Source organism: Lepisosteus platostomus, chromosome 27, assembly GCF_059453375.1.
Source record: "Lepisosteus platostomus isolate fLepPlt1 chromosome 27, fLepPlt1.hap1, whole genome shotgun sequence".
Lineage (NCBI taxonomy): Eukaryota > Metazoa > Chordata > Actinopteri > Semionotiformes > Lepisosteidae > Lepisosteus > Lepisosteus platostomus.
This window is the reverse complement of record NC_142637.1, coordinates 9,905,188-9,926,984: the sequence shown is the minus strand read 5'-3', so window position 1 is coordinate 9,926,984 and position 21,797 is coordinate 9,905,188. Positions and strand designations below refer to the sequence as shown.

The window sequence follows — 21,797 nt, the reverse complement described above, 5'->3', positions numbered from 1 at the left end:
CAGCCCCATCTACAGAGTTGAAAACGGCGACAATTAGAGCTAGTAAAGTCAGGAACTATTCACCGGAGCTGCGGGAGTGAGGAGCGCTGGTACTGTAATTCAGGCCGAAACTGGAGAAGCAGCACCAGACGATTAACCGTGTTTTAGACGCTTAAATAGCAGATACACTCTTGCAAGAGTGTATCTTCCTATCCTTTTCACAAAAGTACTGCTTCAGTCCCGCAAATAACTATTATTAGCTGCTTCAGAACTGTTAACAGGACTGCTAATTACAGCGATGGACATTTTCTACATGAGACGCTGCGCGTCTTGCGCTGCTGGGTTTTTCCCCGGTGTTTCTGTTTCGTCACGGCTCGAAGAGTCTGCCGCACTGCCGGGCTGGAGAGAAAGTCCCTCCCCAAACCAGCAGGCCCGCCTGGCCTCCCGGCAGCGTCCGCAACACTCCAGAGAGCTCGGAAAATAACCTGCTCGCTGAGCCTCGGCACAGCGACGCTTATTCTTCAGCAACACCTACAGAATGTACCCTGTCTCATTTCTGTTTTGTTGCGTCCCCACCGCACACGCTGCTCCGGCAGGTGATCCCTGGGTACCTGTCCGCAGGTGAGCCGGGCTGTCCCGGCCAGGGGCGGGGCGGGGCGGGGCGGGGCGGACGGCGCGGGGGGCGGGGCCTCAGTGTCCCACCTGGAGTGACTGACAGCGAGGCAGAGCTGTGCGAGCTGCCCCGAGTCCCTGGTCAGAAGGACTGACGGACAGACAGAGCTGTGGCGGGAGGCGGGTTAGATTTTCTTTCTGTGGATTAATACCAACATTTCCCGTTGGTGATACCACCGTCAGTGGCTGCTCCAGCTGTACATTCGTGCCAATCGTCGTGAGTGACCTTAGGTCCAGTCCTCAGAGAGCGGGTTGTCCAGTAACGGGACGACTGAGCTCGCAGAGGAAGGAAGAGGAAAGGAGAGACCCAGCGACCCGAAACACACACCGGGACCGGCAGCCGGGTCGCATGGCGTCTAGCAAGCCGAGCCCGAGGCAGCGCGGCCAGAGGGCAAGGGAGCAGCTGCCCTGTTACTACGAGGGTTTCGTGGAGAAGAGAGCGCAGGGCGACAAGGTGGGAGCCGCCGGGACATAACATTCTGTTATCATATTGTATACTCTTTCCTTTCTTCTTAAGGGGCTGTTTTTATCATTTCAGCTTTTCAGCGTGGAAATGTTTTTAAAGCTCGTACGCCGCCGTATCTCCCCTCTCGATCCTCATTTTCTTATTCTGCATCAGCAACGAAAATAAAATGTGGATTCCTCTCGATGATCGCAGGTTAATGATTTAACTTTACTGAGAAGTCGATTTTTTTATTAGCTCATGAGAGATCGCCTCTAGTGTTTTATATAGGCTGTGCTCTGGTTCTGTAGGACTGCTGCCAGTGTGTGCGCGAGTCTTTTGTAATTGGTTATAATCCGAACTAGTGTAGATGTGGAAATGTGTTATTATTTCATGTTGAAAATATCTGGCACTTAATCATGCTTTTGGATAGTTAGTTTTTTGTCTTGGGGAGAGAACTAGCCAGTGAAAGCAGAGTCAGATTCAGGAATGCAGCAGATCTGCTCTGAAGGTCCTGTGCTGTAGTGTGTGCCCAGGGCTGCTGGCCAGGAGCAGGGGGACACAGGAGACTCAAGGGTCTGGCCGGACTGGTGACCCTGTGGACCTTGAGCGAGGACAGCACTTACCATCTTTTCCTGAACCGTAAATATGAGCTCAGAGCTGTCTGAGAGCCTGGTTAGATAACGATTCTCAGATATCCAGCATTCTGTGACTCAGGAGTTGTCTGCTATGATATAACAAGGAAGGGGGCAGAAGGGGCAGTCTCTGTCTGCTGTGCTCTTTGACTGTGTGGAGGTGTAAGTCAGGCATGGAGGCTTCTATATCTGACGTGTGGAGGTGCATAGTGTATGTTTATGTGCATGTATTTATATACAGTACGTGTGTCTGCTGTAGGAAGCGTATGTGTCTATATATTGCTCATTGCTTTCTGTCCTGTTCTAGTTGGGGAATATTAATGGCCCATCCTGTGTCTGTGGTCGGAGCAGTGAGATGCTGCGTGCTTTTCTCTGTCACAGCACTGTTGTTCTAAATAGTCTGGGGAGTTGAGGTAGGGCTCGTCTGAAGTTCGAAATAGTGGAGTTCGGATGCAGAGAGCTAGGTCAGTGTGTGTCTGCAGCTGGGGGGGGTTCACACAGACCAGCACAGCTCTGTCTCGGGTCTTTACCCCCATCGTAAGAACTCAAGAAAAGTCACATGTGACATGAGGCTGTGCTGTCCATATGTCTCATTGGTGTGTGTGTGACTATGACTTAGGATGAGAGAAGAGTAGCCTCACCCTTATGCGCAAGTATGTAGCAGAGGTACATTGTAGAAAATCCCTAAGATCAAAACCCACTGACAGCACGACTGTAGACCCTAAACAGAGCCGAGCTGGTGGGGAAAGGCAGGTATGCGTCTGGCAGGGCTCCCTGTCCAGCTCAGCCAAGAGAAAGGGCTGGTGTTCAGGGTGGGAGGCCCCTGCCCATGAGTTCATGAGTTGAGCACAGGTGTACGTGGCACACTGCTACAAGATCAAATCTGAATTATTCACAGGGCATCGAGACGGCTGTCGGATCTAAACTCTCTGATTTGAATCCTAATGGACTGGCCTGTTCTTAAAGGAGGAAACCCGGCTCCTGTGCACTGCCTGTCCAAGGAGGGGTGCATAATTGAGGTCTGTGCTGCTGGGGGGGCAATCTGGATATAAAAGACCAGCTGCTGCCACAGGGCTGGGGGGCCCCCAGGGTTCTCAGGGAGGAAATAACAAAAAGATCAGAACAAAGAGACCGAGGAGAGAGGGGGGAAGGGGGGGTGCCGGGGAGACAGACCTCATATGCAGATTTACAACAGCTGAGCTCCAGCTCCTAATGATCCTGGAGGGGAGCATCCGTGTGTGTGATCAGAGCGCCTGTCCCTTCTTGCTGTTTCACTGACCCAGTCACCGGGGGCAATAAACACATTCAGCCAGCAGCCCTTGCACTGCTATTTAATTCTATAGTTTCCACTTGACCCTCTCTGCCTCAATGTCTGCCACAAACAGCAGTGTGGCAGTGGGAGTGGCAGATGCAGGGAGTTTGATGGACAACAGTCCATACTGGTAATGACTACAATTAAACAGGCTTCCTAGAGCAGCTGGGAGATGGAATGGAGATCTGGAAAGCCAGAGAGAGGATTAGGGCTGTGGTTGGGGTCTGAAAGTAAAGAAGGGGTGGTAGAGAGAACAAGCCGAACAAGAGAAGGCAGGAAGAGAGAGACTGAGAGGGGAGAATAAGATGGGGAGCAGTGATGATTTGTCTGTGTGTGTGTGGTGGTGGGGGGGTGTTCACAAAACACCTCAAGAATCTGAGGAATGCAAGCTACTTGCTCACCTGCACAGCCCTGGCAAAATCTGAACTGGAATTTCCTTTGCGGACAGCCTGTCTCACAGCCTGCCTCTCTCTTCTGGAGAGGAGGCAGGGTTGTTATTGTCTCCATCAGAGCTGTCAGTGCACATTCCAGAGCTCCGACACTGACAATCCCTTGTCAGTCATAAGAAATAACTTGAAAGGGAGAGAGATTGGGCAGCAGACCCTGTCAGACATGGAGAACTCTGCATCTGGCCTCAGCAACAGGAGAAATGTGTATTTTAATCGTTTTTCTTCTCCGTCTAAGCCTATGTTTTGAATCATTCTGCACCCAATTTACAATCCATTCCCAGATATTCTTCCAGCTGGAAAGAAAGTCAACAAGAAGGTCTCAAACTCAGTTCCTGGAGGGTCAGGTGCCTTCTGGTCTCTGTTCTGACCTTGGTTATAAATTAAACAATTATCCAATTATTGCCTTAGCCAATTAAAGGATCCTTCTTAAGGTCTTTAATTGTTAATTACTCAAAACATTTCAGTTCAGTACGGATACAGTTAGCTATGAAAAAACCTCACAGCCTGGTTAAAAGTCTCACATTTATGGAGGTAATTCAGTAATTCGCATCCTTTATAACTAGGAACTTAGATGGAACAAGCTCCAGAAGACACGTGACTCTTCAGGAACGCCGTTAAAGATTTGCCTGCTGCGTCTGTGTATGTATCAGAAAGACAAGTCAAATTCTTAATTCCCCGCTGCTGTACCTGCTGCAGGCTGCAAGCCCTTGACCAGGTAGTACTGTGAATTATAATCTGGTATTGGCTCGTACCCAAGAGCCCTGCAGCTGGTGACACCTGAAGTGGATCAGAGTGCTGAGTACAGGATTGTTTCCTGCTTAATCAGAGGGCTGGAACTGGAGTGACAGGTTAATGTTTAGATTCTTCTACAGCATCTGAGCCTGGAACATGTGACTGTGTTTTGGACTGCAGCAGGAATGACCATCATAATAATGGGTCTCAAAGAAATGCACCTACTCTACATCTAGAGAGGCAGTGTTGTACTATATGCTTTGTAGTTAACGTTTGTCTGAACAGTTACTGCTGCTGCACAACTTCACACAGCAGGTCCTCACGCTCTCACGCGCTCACACAGCAGGTCCTCACGCTCTCACGCGCTCACACAGCAGGTCCTCACGCTCTCACGCGCTCACACAGCAGGTCCTCACGCTCACACAGCAGGTCCTCACGCTCTCACGCGCTCACACAGCAGGTCCTCACGCTCTCACGCGCTCACACAGCAGGTCCTCACATGCTCACACAGCGGGTCCTCACGGTCTCATGCGCTCACACAGCAGGTCCTCACGCTCTCACGCGCTCACACAGCAGGTCCTCACGCTCTCACGCGCTCACACAGCAGGTCCTCACGCTCTCACGCGCTCACACAGCAGGTCCTCACGCTCTCACGCGCTCACACAGCAGGTCCTCACGCTCTCACGCGCTCACACAGCAGGTCCTCACGCTCTCACGCGCTCACACAGCAGGTCCTCACGCTCTCACGCGCTCACACAGCAGGTCCCCACGCTCTCACGCGCTCACACAGCAGGTCCCCACGCTCTCACGCGCTCACACAGCAGGTCCTCACGCTCTCACGCGCTCACACAGCAGGTCCTCACGCTCTCACGCGCTCACACAGCAGGTCCTCACGCTCTCACGCGCTCACACAGCAGGTCCTCACGCTCTCACGCGCTCACACAGCAGGTCCTCACGCTCTCACGCGCTCACACAGCAGGTCCCCACAGTCTCACGCGCTCACACAGCAGGTCCCCACGCTCTCACGCGCTCACACAGCAGGTCCCCACGCTCTCACGCGCTCACACAGCAGGTCCCCACGCTCTCACGCGCTCACACAGCAGGTCCCCACGCTCTCACGCGCTCACACAGCAGGTCCTCACGCTCTCACGCGCTCACACAGCAGGTCCTCACGCTCTCACGCGCTCACACAGCAGGTCCTCACGCTCTCACGCGCTCACACAGCAGGTCCTCACGTTCTCACGCGCTCACACAGCAGGTCCTCACGCTCTCACGCGCTCACACAGCAGGTCCTCACGCTCTCACGCGCTCACACAGCAGGTCCTCACGCTCTCACGCGCTCACACAGCAGGTCCTCACGCTCTCACGCGCTCACACAGCAGGTCCTCACGCTCTCACGCGCTCACACAGCAGGTCCTCACGCTCTCACGCGCTCACACAGCAGGTCCTCACGCTCTCACGCGCTCACACAGCAGGTCCTCACGCTCTCACGCGCTCACACAGCAGGTCCTCATGCGCTCACACAGCAGGTCCTCACGCTCTCACGCGCTCACACAGCAGGTTCTCACGCTCTCACGCGCTCACACAGCAGGTCCTCACGCTCTCACGCGCTCACACAGCAGGTCCTCACGCTCTCACGCGCTCACACAGCAGGTCCTCACGCTCTCACGCGCTCACACAGCAGGTCCTCACGCTCTCACGCGCTCACACAGCAGGTCCTCACGCTCTCACGCGCTCACACAGCAGGTCCTCACGCTCTCATGTGTCACAGAGCAGGTCCTCACGCTCTCACGCGCTCACACAGCAGGTCCCCACGCTCTCACGCGCTCACACAGCAGGTCCCCACGCTCTCACGCGCTCACACAGCAGGTCCCCACGCTCTCACGCGCTCACACAGCAGGTCCCCACGCTCTCACGCGCTCACACAGCAGGTCCTCACGCTCTCACGCGCTCACACAGCAGGTCCTCACGCTCTCACGCGCTCACACAGCAGGTCCCCACGCTCTCACGCGCTCACACAGCAGGTCCTCACGCTCTCACGCGCTCACACAGCAGGTCCTCACGCTCTCACGCGCTCACACAGCAGGTCCCCACGCTCTCACGCGCTCACACAGCAGGTCCTCACGCTCTCACGCGCTCACACAGCAGGTCCTCACGCTCTCACGCGCTCACACAGCAGGTCCTCACGCTCTCACGCGCTCGCACACCAGGTCCTCACGCTCTCACGCGCTCACACAGCAGGTCCTCACGCTCTCACGCGCTCGCACACCAGGTCCTCACGCTCTCACGGGCTCACACAGCAGGTCCTCACATGCTCACACAGCGGGTCCTCACGCTCTCACGCGCTCACACAGCAGGTCCTCACGCTCTCACGCGCTCACACAGCGGGTCCTCACGCTCTCACGCGCTCACACAGCAGGTCCTCACGCTCTCACGCACTCACACAGCAGGTCCTCACGCTCTCACGCGCTCACACAGCAGGTCCTCACGCTCTCACACGCTCACACAGCAGGTCCTCACGCTCTCACACGCTCACACAGCAGGTCCTCATGCTCTCACACGCTCACACAGCAGGTCCTCACACACACATGTAGTTGGTCCTCAGTTTTGGGTGAACAATGAAGCATAAGTTGAAGTAAGTAACTTGACAGTGGGACACATTAAGGCAAAGCCTGAAAGCCTCCAGGCAAAACGTTCTTGACTTTGTACCCACTGTTCTGGCCATTCTCGTGTACAGCAACAGGCAGAGTGAGTCAATAGTTAACTAGGTCATATACGAACACTGGTCTGATTTACCGCAAACAGATAAGAATGAGGAAATGTACAAAGAGGGAGAGGCAGTGTGTGATACAACAGGTTTCTCCTAAGGGCAGCAATCTTGAACTGCATTTTATTGTGAAGGTAAAAAAGCATAATTTCCAAGAACCTGCACTCTTTACTTCTCTGTTAAACTGTTCTGAAATCCCAGCCTTTCAGCCACTGACAGGAGTCCGAGGTGTTGGAGGCGCAGTGGGGGGAATGACATACTGCTTTCCCACAGTGCCAGGGGGCAAGGATCACAGGGAGGAGGAGGCCATGCAGCTCATCCGGCTTGCATAAAATCATCCTGGTTTCTCAGTTTTCAGTTGAACCAGAATGTCCAGTTTTGTATCCTGATAGCTTCCTGTTGAACCCATAGCTAGTGTTATAGACACAAAAACAAGATATAGAGTTACATACCAGTGTACTGACCTCTTAATCTTTAAATTAGTTACTAGAGCATCTGGGATGAGTGAGTGCTCACTGACATTAGATGGGGCATCACCTGTCTGAACTATTATCACCCTACTCCCCACCTCGCAACCTTCGCTCTCCTAATTCTGGTCTTACTGTCCCCCAGGCCCATTTACACTTTAGGGGTGACAGGGCCTTCTCCTGCTATTCCCCCAAGCTCTGGAACTCTTTGCCCAAGGATATAAGAGACTCAGCTTCTCTAAACTCCTTCAAATCTAGACTCAAAACCAGTTCTCTACTGAACTGGTTCCATTCTTCACCCCTCTGCTTTTCCTAGTACCACCTTCCACAGTCTCCTCTGTTTATTGTTGTTGTAATTCTGTAAAGTGCTTTGAGGAGCCACCTTTAAAGGCGCTATATAAAATAATGTTTATTATTATTATCACTGTATTGTATCAAGAAAGGGCTTAGAACATGAGAAAGGTCACAAACAAGAGGGGCCCATTTGGCCCATCGCCCATCGGCTGTTACTTTGGAGTTTGGAATTGATTCCAGGATCTCATGCCGGTGTTTCTTGAAAGAAGACAGCAGTCACCTTCCACATCATGGCTGGGCAGCTTGTTCAAGACTTTGCTAACTTGTAAAGAAGTGCCCCCTGTTCCCAGGTTTACAAGCACTTTCAGGTAGTTTTCACTACTGTGCCCTCTGATTTGTGTCTCACTGCTTGTCCAGAAGAGGTCCACTGGGCTGATTTTGTCAATGCCTTTGAGGAATTTAATACTTGTATCAGGACCCAGAGTTATCTTCAGGGTCTGTTTAGTCTTGTAAGCTTTGGTCCTACTGGTAGAGAGACAGTTTAAATCAGACAGTCTGGCTTTCAGGCGTCTCAGAGGTGTAGACAAACTCAAGCAACAGGGAAAAATCCATGTGCACGAGGAAGAGTTCTCAAGGAGGGTTGCACAAGGAAGGGAACGTGAGTAAGGATGTACAAGGAGGGTTACACGAGGTTAGGGAAAATGAGTAAAGGTGCACAAGGAGGGTTAAACGAGGAAGGTGCACAAGGAGGGGTGCTCAAGGTGAGTGCACAAGGAGGGGAGCCACCGTGCAGCCCTTGCGCTCTGCTCCTCTGTCCCTCTCTCTAATGGCCCCTGTTTGTTTCTGCAGACAAATCGGCGGTTCTGGACATGCCTGTGTGGAGACACACTCTTTTTCTACAACAACTCCAAGGACAGCACAGTGAGTACCCAACTGCAGAGAGCTTTGGAATACTACTGCTGCTACTACTACTAATAATAAAATAAAATAGTAGACCAACTGAAAGATAACAAACTAGAGCATTTAGCCTCTCTGGCTTGGTTGGTTTCAATAAGCTAAGAGCTTCACAAAACTGAAATGGATAATTAACCAAAAATGAAATACAAAAGAATAAGAAATCATAAAGGCAGACCAGACTGTGAAAACCTGGCTGTAAATGGAGGTTTTTATGTGGATTTTATACTGCTTACTTTTTGGGGGCCTCTGAATTCTCAGCATACTGCATACTTAAGGATTTTCTTTGCAACACCTGTGATCACCAATAACCAGCCAGGATTGTGTCAGGGTGTTTGTGATTCTGCTTCATCCAGCAAAGTCACTAGTTCAGCTCATTTTGTGTATCATCTGACCTGGTGGCAGCAAAATACTAAACAAATCTGCAATTTCCCTCACGGGATCAATAAAGTATCTATCTATCTAACTCTGTGAAAAGGGTCAGGAGGAAAGACAAGGGGTCTGTGGCAGAGTCTTCCTCATGTTCCACATGTCTGCCCCTGTTTGTCCGCAGTACGTGGAGAAGCTGGAGCTCAGCGGCTTCGTCTCTCTGACAGACGACAGCAGCCGAGACAAGAACCTGGAGGCTGGGCGGCTCAGCCTGCGCATGAGAGATGGGGAGATTAAACTGACGGTGAGGCGAGACTGCTGCACCGTGGGGGCAGGAGTGGACCACATTATCAGGAACACAGCTCACCCAGTATGGCTTCACAAGCATGTTAATCTGCTCTCCCTCCCCACTCTGTCCCTCAGGTGCCCAGTCTGGAGGCTCGTGAGCTGTGGAAGGGATTCATCCACTCAGTTGTGAAGGTCAGTGAAAAACCTCTTTGTCTCTTCAGTCCCTCTCTTTTTCAATTCAATTCAAAATACTCTAGTCTTCCCCAGAGTGGCAATTTAAGAGTTCCCATCGCATCTGTAATCATCCTGTTTCTTTAACCTCTCTGATTCCCCATTTTCTCAGTTCAGTTCAAGGTGCTTTATTAGCATGACTGTTGGGTACAATCAGTGTTGCCAAAGCAGGAAAAAAAAATAAAATTAACACGAAACAAAACAAAAGTAAAATAAAATCTACAGACATTTACAACAAAGATATATCATAAAATATTTATGTATACTGTAAACATATTGAGCATTATTGGGAGACAGACTCACTGTTCCCCAGGCTGTAACAGGAGATCACATACTGGGCTGCCAGTTCAACTGAGTTCCCTCCTCCCTCTCCCAGTAGGATTGGGACCCATTGTGATTCTGGCAGGTGTGGGAACTCTGGGATTAGATTTCTGAATTTAGGGAAGAATGTTTCTCTAATCCCAGAGTATCTGTCACAGTGCAGTAGGAAGTGCACCTCTGTCTCTGTTTCTCCCCGCTGGCAGTGGGAGGACAGCCTGTCCTCTCTGGACAGGCAGGTCTGCCTGTGTCACCCAGTTTCTATGGCCAGGCTGTGGTCACTGAGCCTGTACTTAGTCAGGGTCTGTTTGTTTTTGCTGCTTCTTATCTTGGTTAAATATTTGGCTAGTGTGTATTTGTCTGTTTAGGGTTCTGTAGCATTCCAGTTTATGTTGTGTTTGTGTGTGTGTGTCCCAGTGTGTGAGATATTGCTGTTTGATCTGTGCTGTGATGTGGTTGAGTCTGAGTTGTGGTGCTGTCCTGATGCTGGTTAATGTCTGTGTGGCTTGGGTCAGTGAGCCTCAGGACCAGCTGGCTCAGGGGGCTCTGTTTTGGGCTCAGCTCTTGACTCAGCAGGGCTTTGTGGTGGTAGGAATTTTGGTAGCTGTTTTTTAGGTGTAGCCAATACTTTAATACTCTTTTCAATAGTGGGTACTGGACTAATTCGGCCTTGCACCCGTTGTTAGGTGTTTTTCTCTGCACATGGAGGATGTTTCTCTCTCTCCTTGTCTCACTCATCATAACATACACTTTGAAAAAGGTTATACATGAGAGTAGGCCATGTGGCCCTTTTAGGCCCATTTAGATTCAGATGGGTCCAGCCATTTCCTGAAAGATGCCAGGGGTCAGCACCGCAGCTGGTAAGCTTCTCCCAGACTTCCACAACCCTTTACATGAAGAAGTGCCTCCTGTTCTAGGTTTTAACAGTTCTGCCCCTTAGTTTCCACTTCTGTCCTCTGGTTGTGTTTCACTTGGATGGGTTGTGTTTGCAATATCTGAGTGACCTGCCCTCTCCAGCTCTCTGTTCCCAGCTCCCTCATCCTGCTCCCTGGCCAGCTGCACATGCTGCACGAGGTGGTGGAGAAGGAGACGGCACGACGCCAAGTCAAACCACTGTCGCCCTCACTCTACATTGATGTGCTGGGAGACATGCCAGCGTGAGTACACCTCGTCTCCCCCCAGGACGAGAGCCCCTCGTCTCCCCCCAGCGTGAGAGCCCCTCGTCTCCCCCCAGCGTGAGAGCCCCTCGTCTCCCCCCAGCGTGAGAGCCCCTCGTCTCCCCCCAGCGTGAGAGCCCCTCGTCTCCCCCCAGCGTGAGAGCCACCACAGTGACAGCTGTGCTGTGCTGTGTTCAGGAGTGTGTGAGTGTGTGAGTGTGTGAGTGTGTGAGTGTGTGAGTGTGTGAGTGTGTGAGTGTGTGAGTGTGTGAGTGTGTGAGTGTGTGTGACAGCTGTGCTGTGTTCAGGAGTGTGGGTGTGTGTGACGGGTGTGCTGTGCTGTGTTCAGGAGTGTGGGTGTGTGGGTGTGTGGGTGTGTGTGACAGCTGTGCTGTGTTCAGGAGTGTGGGTGTGTGTGACGGGTGTGCTGTGCCGTGTTCAGGAGTGTGGGTGTGTGTGAGGGCTGTGCTGTGCTGTGTTCAGGAGTGTGGGTGTGTGTGAGGGCTGTGCTGTGCTGTGTTCAGGAGTGTGGGTGTGTGTGAGGGCTGTGCTGTGCTGTGTTCAGGAGTGTGGGTGTGTGTGAGGGCTGTGCTGTGCTGTGTTCAGGAGTGTGGGTGTGTGTGACGGCTGTGCTGTGCTGTGTTCAGGAGTGTGGGTGTGTGTGACGGCTGTGCTGTGCTGTGTTCAGGAGTGTGGGTGTGTGTGACGGCTGTGCTGTGCTGTGTTCAGGAGTGTGGGTGTGTGTGACGGGTGTGCTGTGCTGTGTTCAGGAGTGTGGGTGTGTGTGACGGGTGTGCTGTGCTGTGTTCAGGAGTGTGGGTGTGTGTGAGGGCTGTGCTGTGCTGTGTTCAGGAGTGTGGGTGTGTGTGAGGGCTGTGCTGTGCTGTGTTCAGGAGTGTGGGTGTGTGTGAGGGCTGTGCTGTGCTGTGTTCAGGAGTGTGGGTGTGTGTGAGGGCTGTGCTGTGCTGTGTTCAGGAGTGTGGGTGTGTGTGAGGGCTGTGCTGTGCTGTGTTCAGGAGTGTGGGTGTGTGTGAGGGCTGTGCTGTGCTGTGTTCAGGAGTGTGGGTGTGTGTGAGGGCTGTGCTGTGCTGTGTTCAGGAGTGTGGGTGTGTGTGAGGGCTGTGCTGTGCTGTGTTCAGGAGTGTGGGTGTGTGTGACGGCTGTGCTGTGCTGTGTTCAGGAGTGTGGGTGTGTGTGACGGCTGTGCTGTGCTGTGTTCAGGAGTGTGGGTATGTGTGAGGGCTGTGCTGTGCTGTGTTCAGGAGTGTGGGTGTGTGTGAGGGCTGTGCTGTGCTGTGTTCAGGAGTGTGGGTGTGGGTGTGTGTGACGGCTGTGCTGTGCTGTGTTCAGGAGTGTGGGTGTGTGTGACGGCTGTGCTGTGCTGTGTTCAGGAGTGTGGGTGTGTGTGACGGCTGTGCTGTGCTGTGTTCAGGAGTGTGGGTATGTGTGAGGGCTGTGCTGTGCTGTGTTCAGGAGTGTGGGTGTGTGTGAGGGCTGTGCTGTGCTGTGTTCAGGAGTGTGGGTGTGTGTGAGGGCTGTGCTGTGCTGTGTTCAGGAGTGTGGGTGTGGGTGTGTGTGACGGCTGTGCTGTGCTGTGTTCAGGAGTGTGGGTGTGTGTGACAGCTGTGCTGTGCTGTGTTCAGGAGTGTGGGTGTGTGTGAGGGCTGTGCTGTGCTGTGTTCAGGAGTGTGGGTGTGTGTGAGGGCTGTGCTGTGCTGTGTTCAGGAGTGTGGGTGTGTGTGAGGGCTGTGCTGTGCTGTGTTCAGGAGTGTGGGTGTGTGTGACGGCTGTGCTGTGCTGTGTTCAGGAGTGTGGGTGTGTGTGAGGGCTGTGCTGTGCTGTGTTCAGGAGTGTGGGTGTGTGTGACGGCTGTGCTGTGCTGTGTTCAGGAGTGTGGGTGTGTGTGAGGGCTGTGCTGTGCTGTGTTCAGGAGTGTGGGTATGTGTGAGGGCTGTGCTGTGCTGTGTTCAGGAGTGTGGGTGTGTGTGAGGGCTGTGCTGTGCTGTGTTCAGGAGTGTGGGTGTGTGTGAGGGCTGTGCTGTGCTGTGTTCAGGAGTGTGGGTGTGGGTGTGTGTGACGGCTGTGCTGTGCTGTGTTCAGGAGTGTGGGTGTGTGTGACAGCTGTGCTGTGCTGTGTTCAGGAGTGTGGGTGTGTGTGAGGGCTGTGCTGTGCTGTGTTCAGGAGTGTGGGTGTGTGTGAGGGCTGTGCTGTGCTGTGTTCAGGAGTGTGGGTGTGTGTGAGGGCTGTGCTGTGCTGTGTTCAGGAGTGTGGGTGTGTGTGACGGCTGTGCTGTGCTGTGTTCAGGAGTGTGGGTGTGTGTGAGGGCTGTGCTGTGCTGTGTTCAGGAGTGTGGGTGTGTGTGACGGCTGTGCTGTGCTGTGTTCAGGAGTGTGGGTGTGTGTGAGGGCTGTGCTGTGCTGTGTTCAGGAGTGTGGGTATGTGTGAGGGCTGTGCTGTGCTGTGTTCAGGAGTGTGGGTGTGTGTGAGGGCTGTGCTGTGCTGTGTTCAGGAGTGTGGGTGTGTGTGAGGGCTGTGCTGTGCTGTGTTCAGGAGTGTGGGTGTGTGTGAGGGCTGTGCTGTGCTGTGTTCAGGAGTGTGGGTGTGTGTGACGGCTGTGCTGTGCTGTGTTCAGGAGTGTGGGTGTGTGTGACGGGTGTGCTGTGCTGTGTTCAGGAGTGTGGGTGTGTGTGAGGGCTGTGCTGTGCTGTGTTCAGGAGTGTGGGTGTGTGTGAGGGCTGTGCTGTGCTGTGTTCAGGAGTGTGGGTGTGTGTGAGGGCTGTGCTGTGCTGTGTTCAGGAGTGTGGGTGTGTGTGAGGGCTGTGCTGTGCTGTGTTCAGGAGTGTGGGTGTGTGTGAGGGCTGTGCTGTGCTGTGTTCAGGAGTGTGGGTGTGTGTGACGGCTGTGCTGTGCTGTGTTCAGGAGTGTGGGTGTGTGTGAGGGCTGTGCTGTGCTGTGTTCAGGAGTGTGGGTGTGTGTGAGGGCTGTGCTGTGCTGTGTTCAGGAGTGTGGGTGTGTGTGAGGGCTGTGCTGTGCTGTGTTCAGGAGTGTGGGTGTGTGTGACGGCTGTGCTGTGCTGTGTTCAGGAGTGTGGGTGTGTGTGAGGGCTGTGCTGTGCTGTGTTCAGGAGTGTGGGTGTGTGTGAGGGCTGTGCTGTGCTGTGTTCAGGAGTGTGGGTGTGTGTGACGGCTGTGCTGTGCTGTGTTCAGGAGTGTGGGTGTGTGTGAGGGCTGTGCTGTGCTGTGTTCAGGAGTGTGGGTGTGTGTGAGGGCTGTGCTGTGCTGTGTTCAGGAGTGTGGGTGTGTGTGAGGGCTGTGCTTTGCTGTGTTCAGGAGTGTGGGTGTGTGTGAGGGCTGTGCTGTGCTGTGTTCAGGAGTGTGGGTGTGTGTGAGGGCTGTGCTGTGCTGTGTTCAGGAGTGTGGGTGTGTGTGAGGGCTGTGCTGTGCTGTGTTCAGGAGTGTGGGTGTGTGTGAGGGCTGTGCTGTGCTGTGTTCAGGAGTGTGGGTATGTGTGAGGGCTGTGCTGTGCTGTGTTCAGGAGTGTGGGTGTGTGTGACGGCTGTGCTGTGCTGTGTTCAGGAGTGTGGGTGTGTGTGAGGGCTGTGCTGTGCTGTGTTCAGGAGTGTGGGTGTGTGTGAGGGCTGTGCTGTGCTGTGTTCAGGAGTGTGGGTATGTGTGAGGGCTGTGCTGTGCTGTGTTCAGGAGTGTGGGTGTGTGTGAGGGCTGTGCTGTGCTGTGTTCAGGAGTGTGGGTGTGTGTGAGGGCTGTGCTGTGCTGTGTTCAGGAGTGTGGGTGTGTGTGAGGGCTGTGCTGTGCTGTGTTCAGGAGTGTGGGTGTGTGTGAGGGCTGTGCTGTGCTGTGTTCAGGAGTGTGGGTGTGTGTGAGGGCTGGGCTGTGCTGTGTTCAGGAGTGTGGGTGTGTGTGACGGCTGTGCTGTGCTGTGTTCAGGAGTGTGGGTGTGTGTGAGGGCTGTGCTGTGCTGTGTTCAGGAGTGTGGGTGTGTGTGAGGGCTGTGCCGTGCTGTGTTCAGGAGTGTGGGTGTGTGTGAGGGCTGTGCTGTGCTGTGCTCAGGAGTGTGGGTGTGTGTGACGGCTGTGCTGTGCTGTGTTCAGGAGTGTGGGTGTGTGTGAGGGCTGTGCTGTGCTGTGTTCAGGAGTGTGGGTGTGTGTGACGGCTGTGCTGTGCTGTGTTCAGGAGTGTGGGTGTGTGTGACGGCTGTGCTGTGCTGTGTTCAGGAGTGTGGGTGTGGGTGTGTGTGACGGCTGTGCTGTGCTGTGTTCAGGAGTGTGGGTGTGTGTGACGGCTGTGCTGTGCTGTGTTCAGGAGTGTGGGTGTGTGTGACGGCTGTGCTGTGCTGTGTTCAGGAGTGTGGGTGTGTGTGAGGGCTGTGCTGTGCTGTGTTCAGGAGTGTGGGTGTGTGTGAGGGCTGTGCTGTGCTGTGTTCAGGAGTGTGGGTGTGTGTGACGGCTGTGCTGTGCTGTGTTCAGGAGTGTGGGTGTGGGTGTGTGTGACGGCTGTGCTGTTCCCCAGGTGCTTCCTGCAGGTGTCCCGGACGGAGGCCGAGGTGCTCCTGGAGAGACACCCGAGCTGCGGGAGCCTGCTGCTGCGGCCCAGGAGAAGTGGCACCTCCTTCGCTGCCACCACGCGCCAGGAGCTCGACGGGTAGGTGTCTCCCCATTTCCCTCCCTCGCCCAGACAGGCTTCTCCCACAGCACTGGAGCTGCAGACTCCCAGTCTCCCTTCGTGTTTCCAGTAGCCTCTCTCTGCTTCACCTCTCTCCCCAGCTCTGCGGTGATCAAGCACTATCGGGTGACCAAGAGGGAGCAGGGCGGATTCCTCATCGATGTCGAGAACCCGGTGAGTTTCCACTCCCCCTCTCCCCACGGCTTGCCCGAGCTCAGCCACTGCCCCAGGCACAGCCAGCAGAGCCTCAGCAGCTCCAGCCCCTCTCTCGTCCTTCTCCTGACTCTTGCCCGGCTCTCTGTTGCAGATCCAGTGCGCGACTCTCCATGATGTGGTCGGCACCCTGATACAGAAGACAGCGGGGACCTTGCGGCCCTTTGTGCCGGAGGAGGCGTATGAGGAGAGCATCAGTAAGACACTGAGTCCACTAGCACAGCACTGCGGCACCCAACACTGCCCTACACAGCAGCACACAGACACTGCAGCTCCACATCCCTCAGTGGTGCATGGTAGGGCTGTGCGTGACGCCGTGGGAAGAGTGGTCAGATCCGTGTCACTCAGTGGACTGTATGAGCGTAGCAGCAACCTGCCTGACTACATCCACTGCCTACTGCTCAGGGCTGGGGTCACCTGGGGTCACCTGGCACCCAGTCAGCCCTAATACAGAACTTCACTCCTTTCCTTTTCATCATGTCAAACCCGTGGTTCGGTGGGTACAGTTATTAATCAAACCATGAGCTCCACATAGACGCATTCTGTGAACTGGGAGAACGCAGTCCTGAAATGGGGTTAAAAGTGGTGTGTAGGCCTCTGTTGTACTACAGCAGCACAGTTATACAGACAATAGTGCAACACTGATTCTGGAGGTTTCCGAACCAGTCTTTCTCTGCTCTCTGACACATCAACAGTTTTCTGAGAAGTTTCCCTCTACCCCCTCTTTCTCAGTCCCCCCTTCCCTTCATCTCTGTCTCTCACCCCATCTTTCTGTGCCTCTTACCCATGTTAATTTAATATTTTAATATTAAAATAATATTTAATATGATAATTGCCAGCAGCTCTATCACCCTGCAGCTCCCAGCTGGCAGCCCACTGGAGCCCAGCAGGTGTGAGCCTGGCCAGTACCTGGAGGGGAGACTCCTGGGAAAGCCAAGGCTGCTGCTGGAAGAGGTGTTAGTGGGGCCAGCAGGGGGCGCTCACCCTGGGGTCTGGGGAATGGCAGCAAGAGGCTGGAGATTCTTGCACACAGATGCTTGCACACACGTTACCACTTACAACCCTGACCCTCAGCTCCATGATGCCTCCTCTCTCCCTCCCAGGTTTCATCCAGCAAGACTGTGAGAATGGAGAGAGGACCCTACAGCGTGCACTACAGACCCCTTCCCCCAACCCCCCTTCCCTGCCCCCAAAACCAGGTAACACCTCAGAGGGCTCCCAGACTTTCAATCACCTCCTTTTCTCTCTGCCCTCACTCCCCCCTCACTGTCTCTCTGAACTCAACCCCCCTTCACTGTCACTCTCTGCCCTCTGTCCCCCCCACTCTCTGCCCTCGGTCTCACTGCCCCCCCCACTCTCTGCCCTTGGTCTCACTGTCTCTCTGCCCTCACTCTCCAAATTCTCCAGTCCCCTCCCTCTCAAATTCACTAATTCAAGGAGCTCCATTGGCATGATCTATGACCATCAGTCCAGTTCATCACTGGACCTGTGTCAGTAGTACACATTGTGGAAGGGTCTCTCTCCAGCTCTCGGTTTCCTTTCTCCTGAGCGCTATTGCTTGATTTTGTCTCTCCGAAGCAGGTGTGTAGAAAGCAGGGGCACGACTGTTCCTGCTTGCTGGTGGTCCTGCACTTTACTGTTGATGCTGGTGTGATTTTTGTCTTTGTTGTTGTGTTCAGGTCACTGCCCTTTTTTCACTGTGCCCTGGGCACGGACTCCCAGCCCTGACCCTGAGTCGGACTCCGATGAAAGCCTCTACCTCAATGACCCCAGTGAGTGGACAACACCCTGTCTGTGCACCTCCCCGAATCTGTTCAATCAGTTCATTGTGTGTCTGCGGTTTTCACTTCTTGTCTCTCACTCTCTGTCTCATCCTCTTTTGTCTTTCCCTATATCCGTTATCACTCCACCTCCCTGATACTGCCCCTGTCTGCCTCCCTGTGCCTCACCCTGCCCCTGTCTGCCTCTCTGGGCCTCACCCTGCCTCACCCTGCCTCTGTCTGCCTCTGTGTGCCTCACCCTGCCTCCTTGTACCTCATCCTACCTCTGTCTGCCTCCCTGTGCCTCACCCTGTCTCCTTGTACCTCATCCTACCTCTGTCTGCCTCCCTGTGCCTCACCCTGCCTCCTTGTACCTCATCCTACCGCTGTCTGCCTCCTTGTGCCTCACCCTGCCTCCTTGTACCTCATCCTACCTCTGTCTGCCTCCCTGTGCCTCCCTGTGCCTCCCTGTGCCTCCCTGTGCCTCCCTGTGCCTCCCTGAGCCTCACCCTGCCTCCGTGTGCCTCACCCTGCCTCCCTGGGCCTTACCCTGCCTCTGTCTGCATCCGTGTGCCTCACCCTGCCTCTGTCTGCCTGCTGCTGTTTCAGAGGGTTTCAGTGACATTGGGGAGACTACAGAGAAGGACAACGTACTGAGCCGCGCCCCCCAGCCACCCCCCAAACCAGGTACCCACAACACCCAGTACGTCACTGTAGTGGGAACAGGACCTCGTATGCTTAGAGTTTCACCTTCTGTAAAGAGTTCATAAAACCTGTCCAGTCTGCTTGCCTCTCATGTTTAAAATAAGAGCACATTTCACATCGTGACTCACACGTGTCTGTGTTACAGTGAGGAATCCCCAGCTTGGTCCCCAGAGTGCCCTGTCCAAAAGCCCACCACCCAGCGCATCTTCCAGCAGCTGTAAGAACCATTAACACCCTCTGCCTGTGTCTGTGTGCTTGCCTGGATATCTGTCTATGTGCAGTTTGTCCCTGTCCTACACCTGCCCTGTCAGTCCGAGCGAGGAGTGTGGCGTCCTGTCTAGCAACGTGCTGCTGTGTATCTTAAAGACTCTGCTCTGCTCTGCCAGGCCCTCCCGCTGCTGGCAGGCAGGCCCTGAAGCCACCCCTCCCCCGCGCCTCCAGTGCCGCAGACACAAAGACGGAGAACATCCTGAGGCCTCGGCACTCACTGGTGTCCGCTGACCCCCTGCCTCAGAGTGAGTGACTCCCACACCGGCACCGCAGAAAACACAGCTGCGCTGCAGGCGCTCTGACAATCCGACTGGCTAGCTGATTTCATATAGGACCACCGTACTTCTCATAGGACACCTGATTACATTTCAATTTGAAGTGTGTTGTTTCCTTTTTAAGCAGTAGGCAGTGGCTCGGGGAGGAAACTAACTTGCTTGTCTTTGTTTCTGCCCGGACAGTGATAACGGAGGAGCTGAGACTCAAGTTGGAGAAGAGACGACTCCATCAGGACTGAGCTCTGGCCAGTCCTCTCCTGCTCTCACTGCCCCTTCCCCACACTGCCCCGGTCCTCCTCCCCGAGTCAGGCTGTGGTCCAGGTTCTGGTTGCTACCCTGAACACAACACCTTAGGCTCACATTTGACAACCTCACTCTTTTGTTTTCATGGACTTTTCAGTGCCTTAAAAGAGGGCAGCAGCCTTCCAGTACAGTGGCTATTTAACTTTCTGTTCTGATGATCAGCAATGGGAGCAGTCCAGAGAATAAGGGGCTGAGAGTGGAAGATGGACCAGAATGCCCCTGACTCCAGACTGAGGGAGCAGCCCGAAGTGAGGAGCAGGCTGGGAAGCAGACAGCGTGCTGCAGGATTCTCTCTCCTCTCGGGTTCCAACGGGCTGAATGTAGATGTATAGTGGGCTCAGTACAGAGGCGAAACTGAATCGTGTCACAGGCAGAAAAATAACTTTTTTAATTTTTCAGTGTTATTCTTATTCTTCAGTGTTATTTACTCTCTTTTTCTAGTGTGTACTTTCCTGTGTGCTAAGTAGAATGATCCAACAGTGTTATCTGATTATTTAATTGCACTTTGCTGAAGGAAATAAATGTATCTCTATTTCCTGATTTCCTTAACAGATATCCAGTGTGTCACTGTGAGTGTCTGTACAGCGAGGACTGAGATATCCAGTGTGTCATTGTCAGTGTGCGTACAACGAGGACTGAGATATCCAGCGCGTCACTGTGAGTGTCTGTACAGTGAGGACTGAGATATCCAGCGTGTCACTGTCGGTGTCTGTACAGCGAGGACTGAGATATCCAGCGTGTCACTGTCAGTGTGTGTACAGCGAGGACTGAGATATCCAGCGCGTCACTGTGAGTGTCTGTACAGCGAGGACTGAGATATCCAGCGTGTCACTGTCAGTGTGTGTACAGCGAGGACTGAGATATCCAGGGTGTCACTGTCAGTGTCTGTACAGCGAGGACTCAGATATCCAGCGCGTCACTGTCAGTATGTGTACAGTGAGGACTGAGATATCCAGCGTGTCACTGTCAGTGTGTGTACAGTGAGGACTGAGATATCCAGTGTGTCACTGTCAGTTTGTGTACAGTGAGGACTGAGATATCCAGCGTGTCACTGTCAGTGTGTGTACAGCGAGGACTGAGATATCCAGTGTGTCGCTGTCGGTGTCTGTACAGCGAGGACTGAGATATCCAACGTGTCGCGGTGTCTGTACAGCGAGGACTGAGATATCCAGCGCATCACTGTGAGTGTGTGTACAGCGAGGACTGAGATATCCAGCGGGTCACTGTCAGTGTGTGTACAGTGAGGACTGAGATATCCAGTGTGTCATTGGCAGTGTCTGTACAGTGAGGACTGAGATATCCAGCGTGTCACTGTCAGTGTGTGTACAGCGAGGACTGAGATATCCAGTGTGTCGCTTTCGGTGTCTGTACAGCGAGGACTGAGATATCCAGCGTGTCACTGTCAGTGTGTTGTCATGGAAATATAACTATCAAGGAAGCCACAAGAGAGAGTTCTCACCTGAGTAAGGTCTTTATTTCAATATTGCAATATTGGGAGCCCTGCTGCCACTTCGCCAAGTGCAACCAGAGACTCAATTTGTTACAAGCAGTACAGGGTTTTTATAAGACGTTGCGCTGTAAAAAAGTTCGGCACTTGGTCCCTTCTAAAACTTCCCCTTTCTCTAAGAGAAAACAGATTACATCATAGAGCGAGAGAAGAAAAACTAGATTTGTTATTCAAAGCTTATCAGTTACTTTCAGCTAATTCTAATGACCCAGACAGCATATATTGTTTTGGTACATTGTCTTCTAAACTAACCTAAACAGTGTACTTTGTTGACGAACTGTTTTCTAAAATTCTGCACGTACTGTAGCATAGCAGTTATATCCTTGAAATATTATCTAAAAGCACCAATATATTTTTTTGTAAAGCTCTCTACATTTTTAAGAATCAATTAACTCATTAGATTTCCACTACAATTCCCTCCTTTTTATTCTTGAAAATGATTAAAAGTTAGATTCTTCATATGGACTCCCAGGAGGCTCCCATACTTCGGATTCTTGCGTTCTTACCAGAACATACTGATGCGCAAACATATTCATAACCATATTTCAAAGCATTGGAATAATATATTTTGTACAGCAACACAAAAACAGAAAGACAAGTATCACAGCTACTATAATCGGTGTTAGTAACTTAAAGAAAAACATTCCCCCTGGCCCAAACAGTGATTCTAACCAGGAGAGAAATGGGTGAGGCTGTAGAATGAGGCATTAAAGCACATACATAACAAGATGCATTACATTTCTTTAACTTTACAGTATGATTTATAAATTTGTACCACAAATTACTCATATCCCCCTCATTATCAGTTTCATTCAGCCAGTTTGTATACAAAGAGGCTTCGCGTTTAGATTCTTCCTCTTTCTGGGTGGTGACAGGCTTCCACATAAAAAGGAAAAAGGCTGTGCACATCAGTCCCAAGCATTTGATCCCCATCTATCCCTGTGGAGACATCACTCCTGCTCTTTGTTCAGTTCGTTTGTGACCTTTTTACAGTGGGAAGCATGAATCCAGGGCACCT

The 21,797-nt window shown here is 52.9% G+C and overlaps 1 protein-coding gene across 4 annotated transcripts; it reads left to right on the top strand.

The window, feature by feature from the left end:
* Positions 1 to 647: 647 nt before the first annotated feature.
* stap2a (signal transducing adaptor family member 2a) lies at positions 648 to 19,821 on the top strand. Of its 4 annotated transcripts, XM_088621856.1 has the most exons (14): positions 651 to 1,105; positions 8,599 to 8,670; positions 9,257 to 9,376; positions 9,496 to 9,552; positions 10,927 to 11,066; positions 15,594 to 15,725; positions 15,848 to 15,920; positions 16,054 to 16,156; positions 17,063 to 17,158; positions 17,639 to 17,731; positions 18,329 to 18,406; positions 18,570 to 18,641; positions 18,811 to 18,939; positions 19,153 to 19,821. In XM_088621856.1, the coding sequence occupies exons 1-14, from the start codon at positions 1,001 to 1,003 to the stop codon at positions 19,206 to 19,208; spliced, it is 1,326 nt and encodes a 441-aa protein (XP_088477982.1). In that variant the 5' UTR covers positions 651 to 1,000; the 3' UTR covers positions 19,209 to 19,821. The 4 variants fall into 4 exon arrangements, with proteins under 4 accessions (XP_088477986.1, XP_088477985.1, XP_088477984.1 ...); XM_088621858.1 differs by lacking the exon at positions 17,063 to 17,158 and having other exon boundaries at positions 650 to 1,105; XM_088621859.1 differs by lacking the exons at positions 18,329 to 18,406; positions 18,570 to 18,641 and having other exon boundaries at positions 649 to 1,105.
* The last annotated feature ends 1,976 nt before the right edge of the window (positions 19,822 to 21,797 follow it).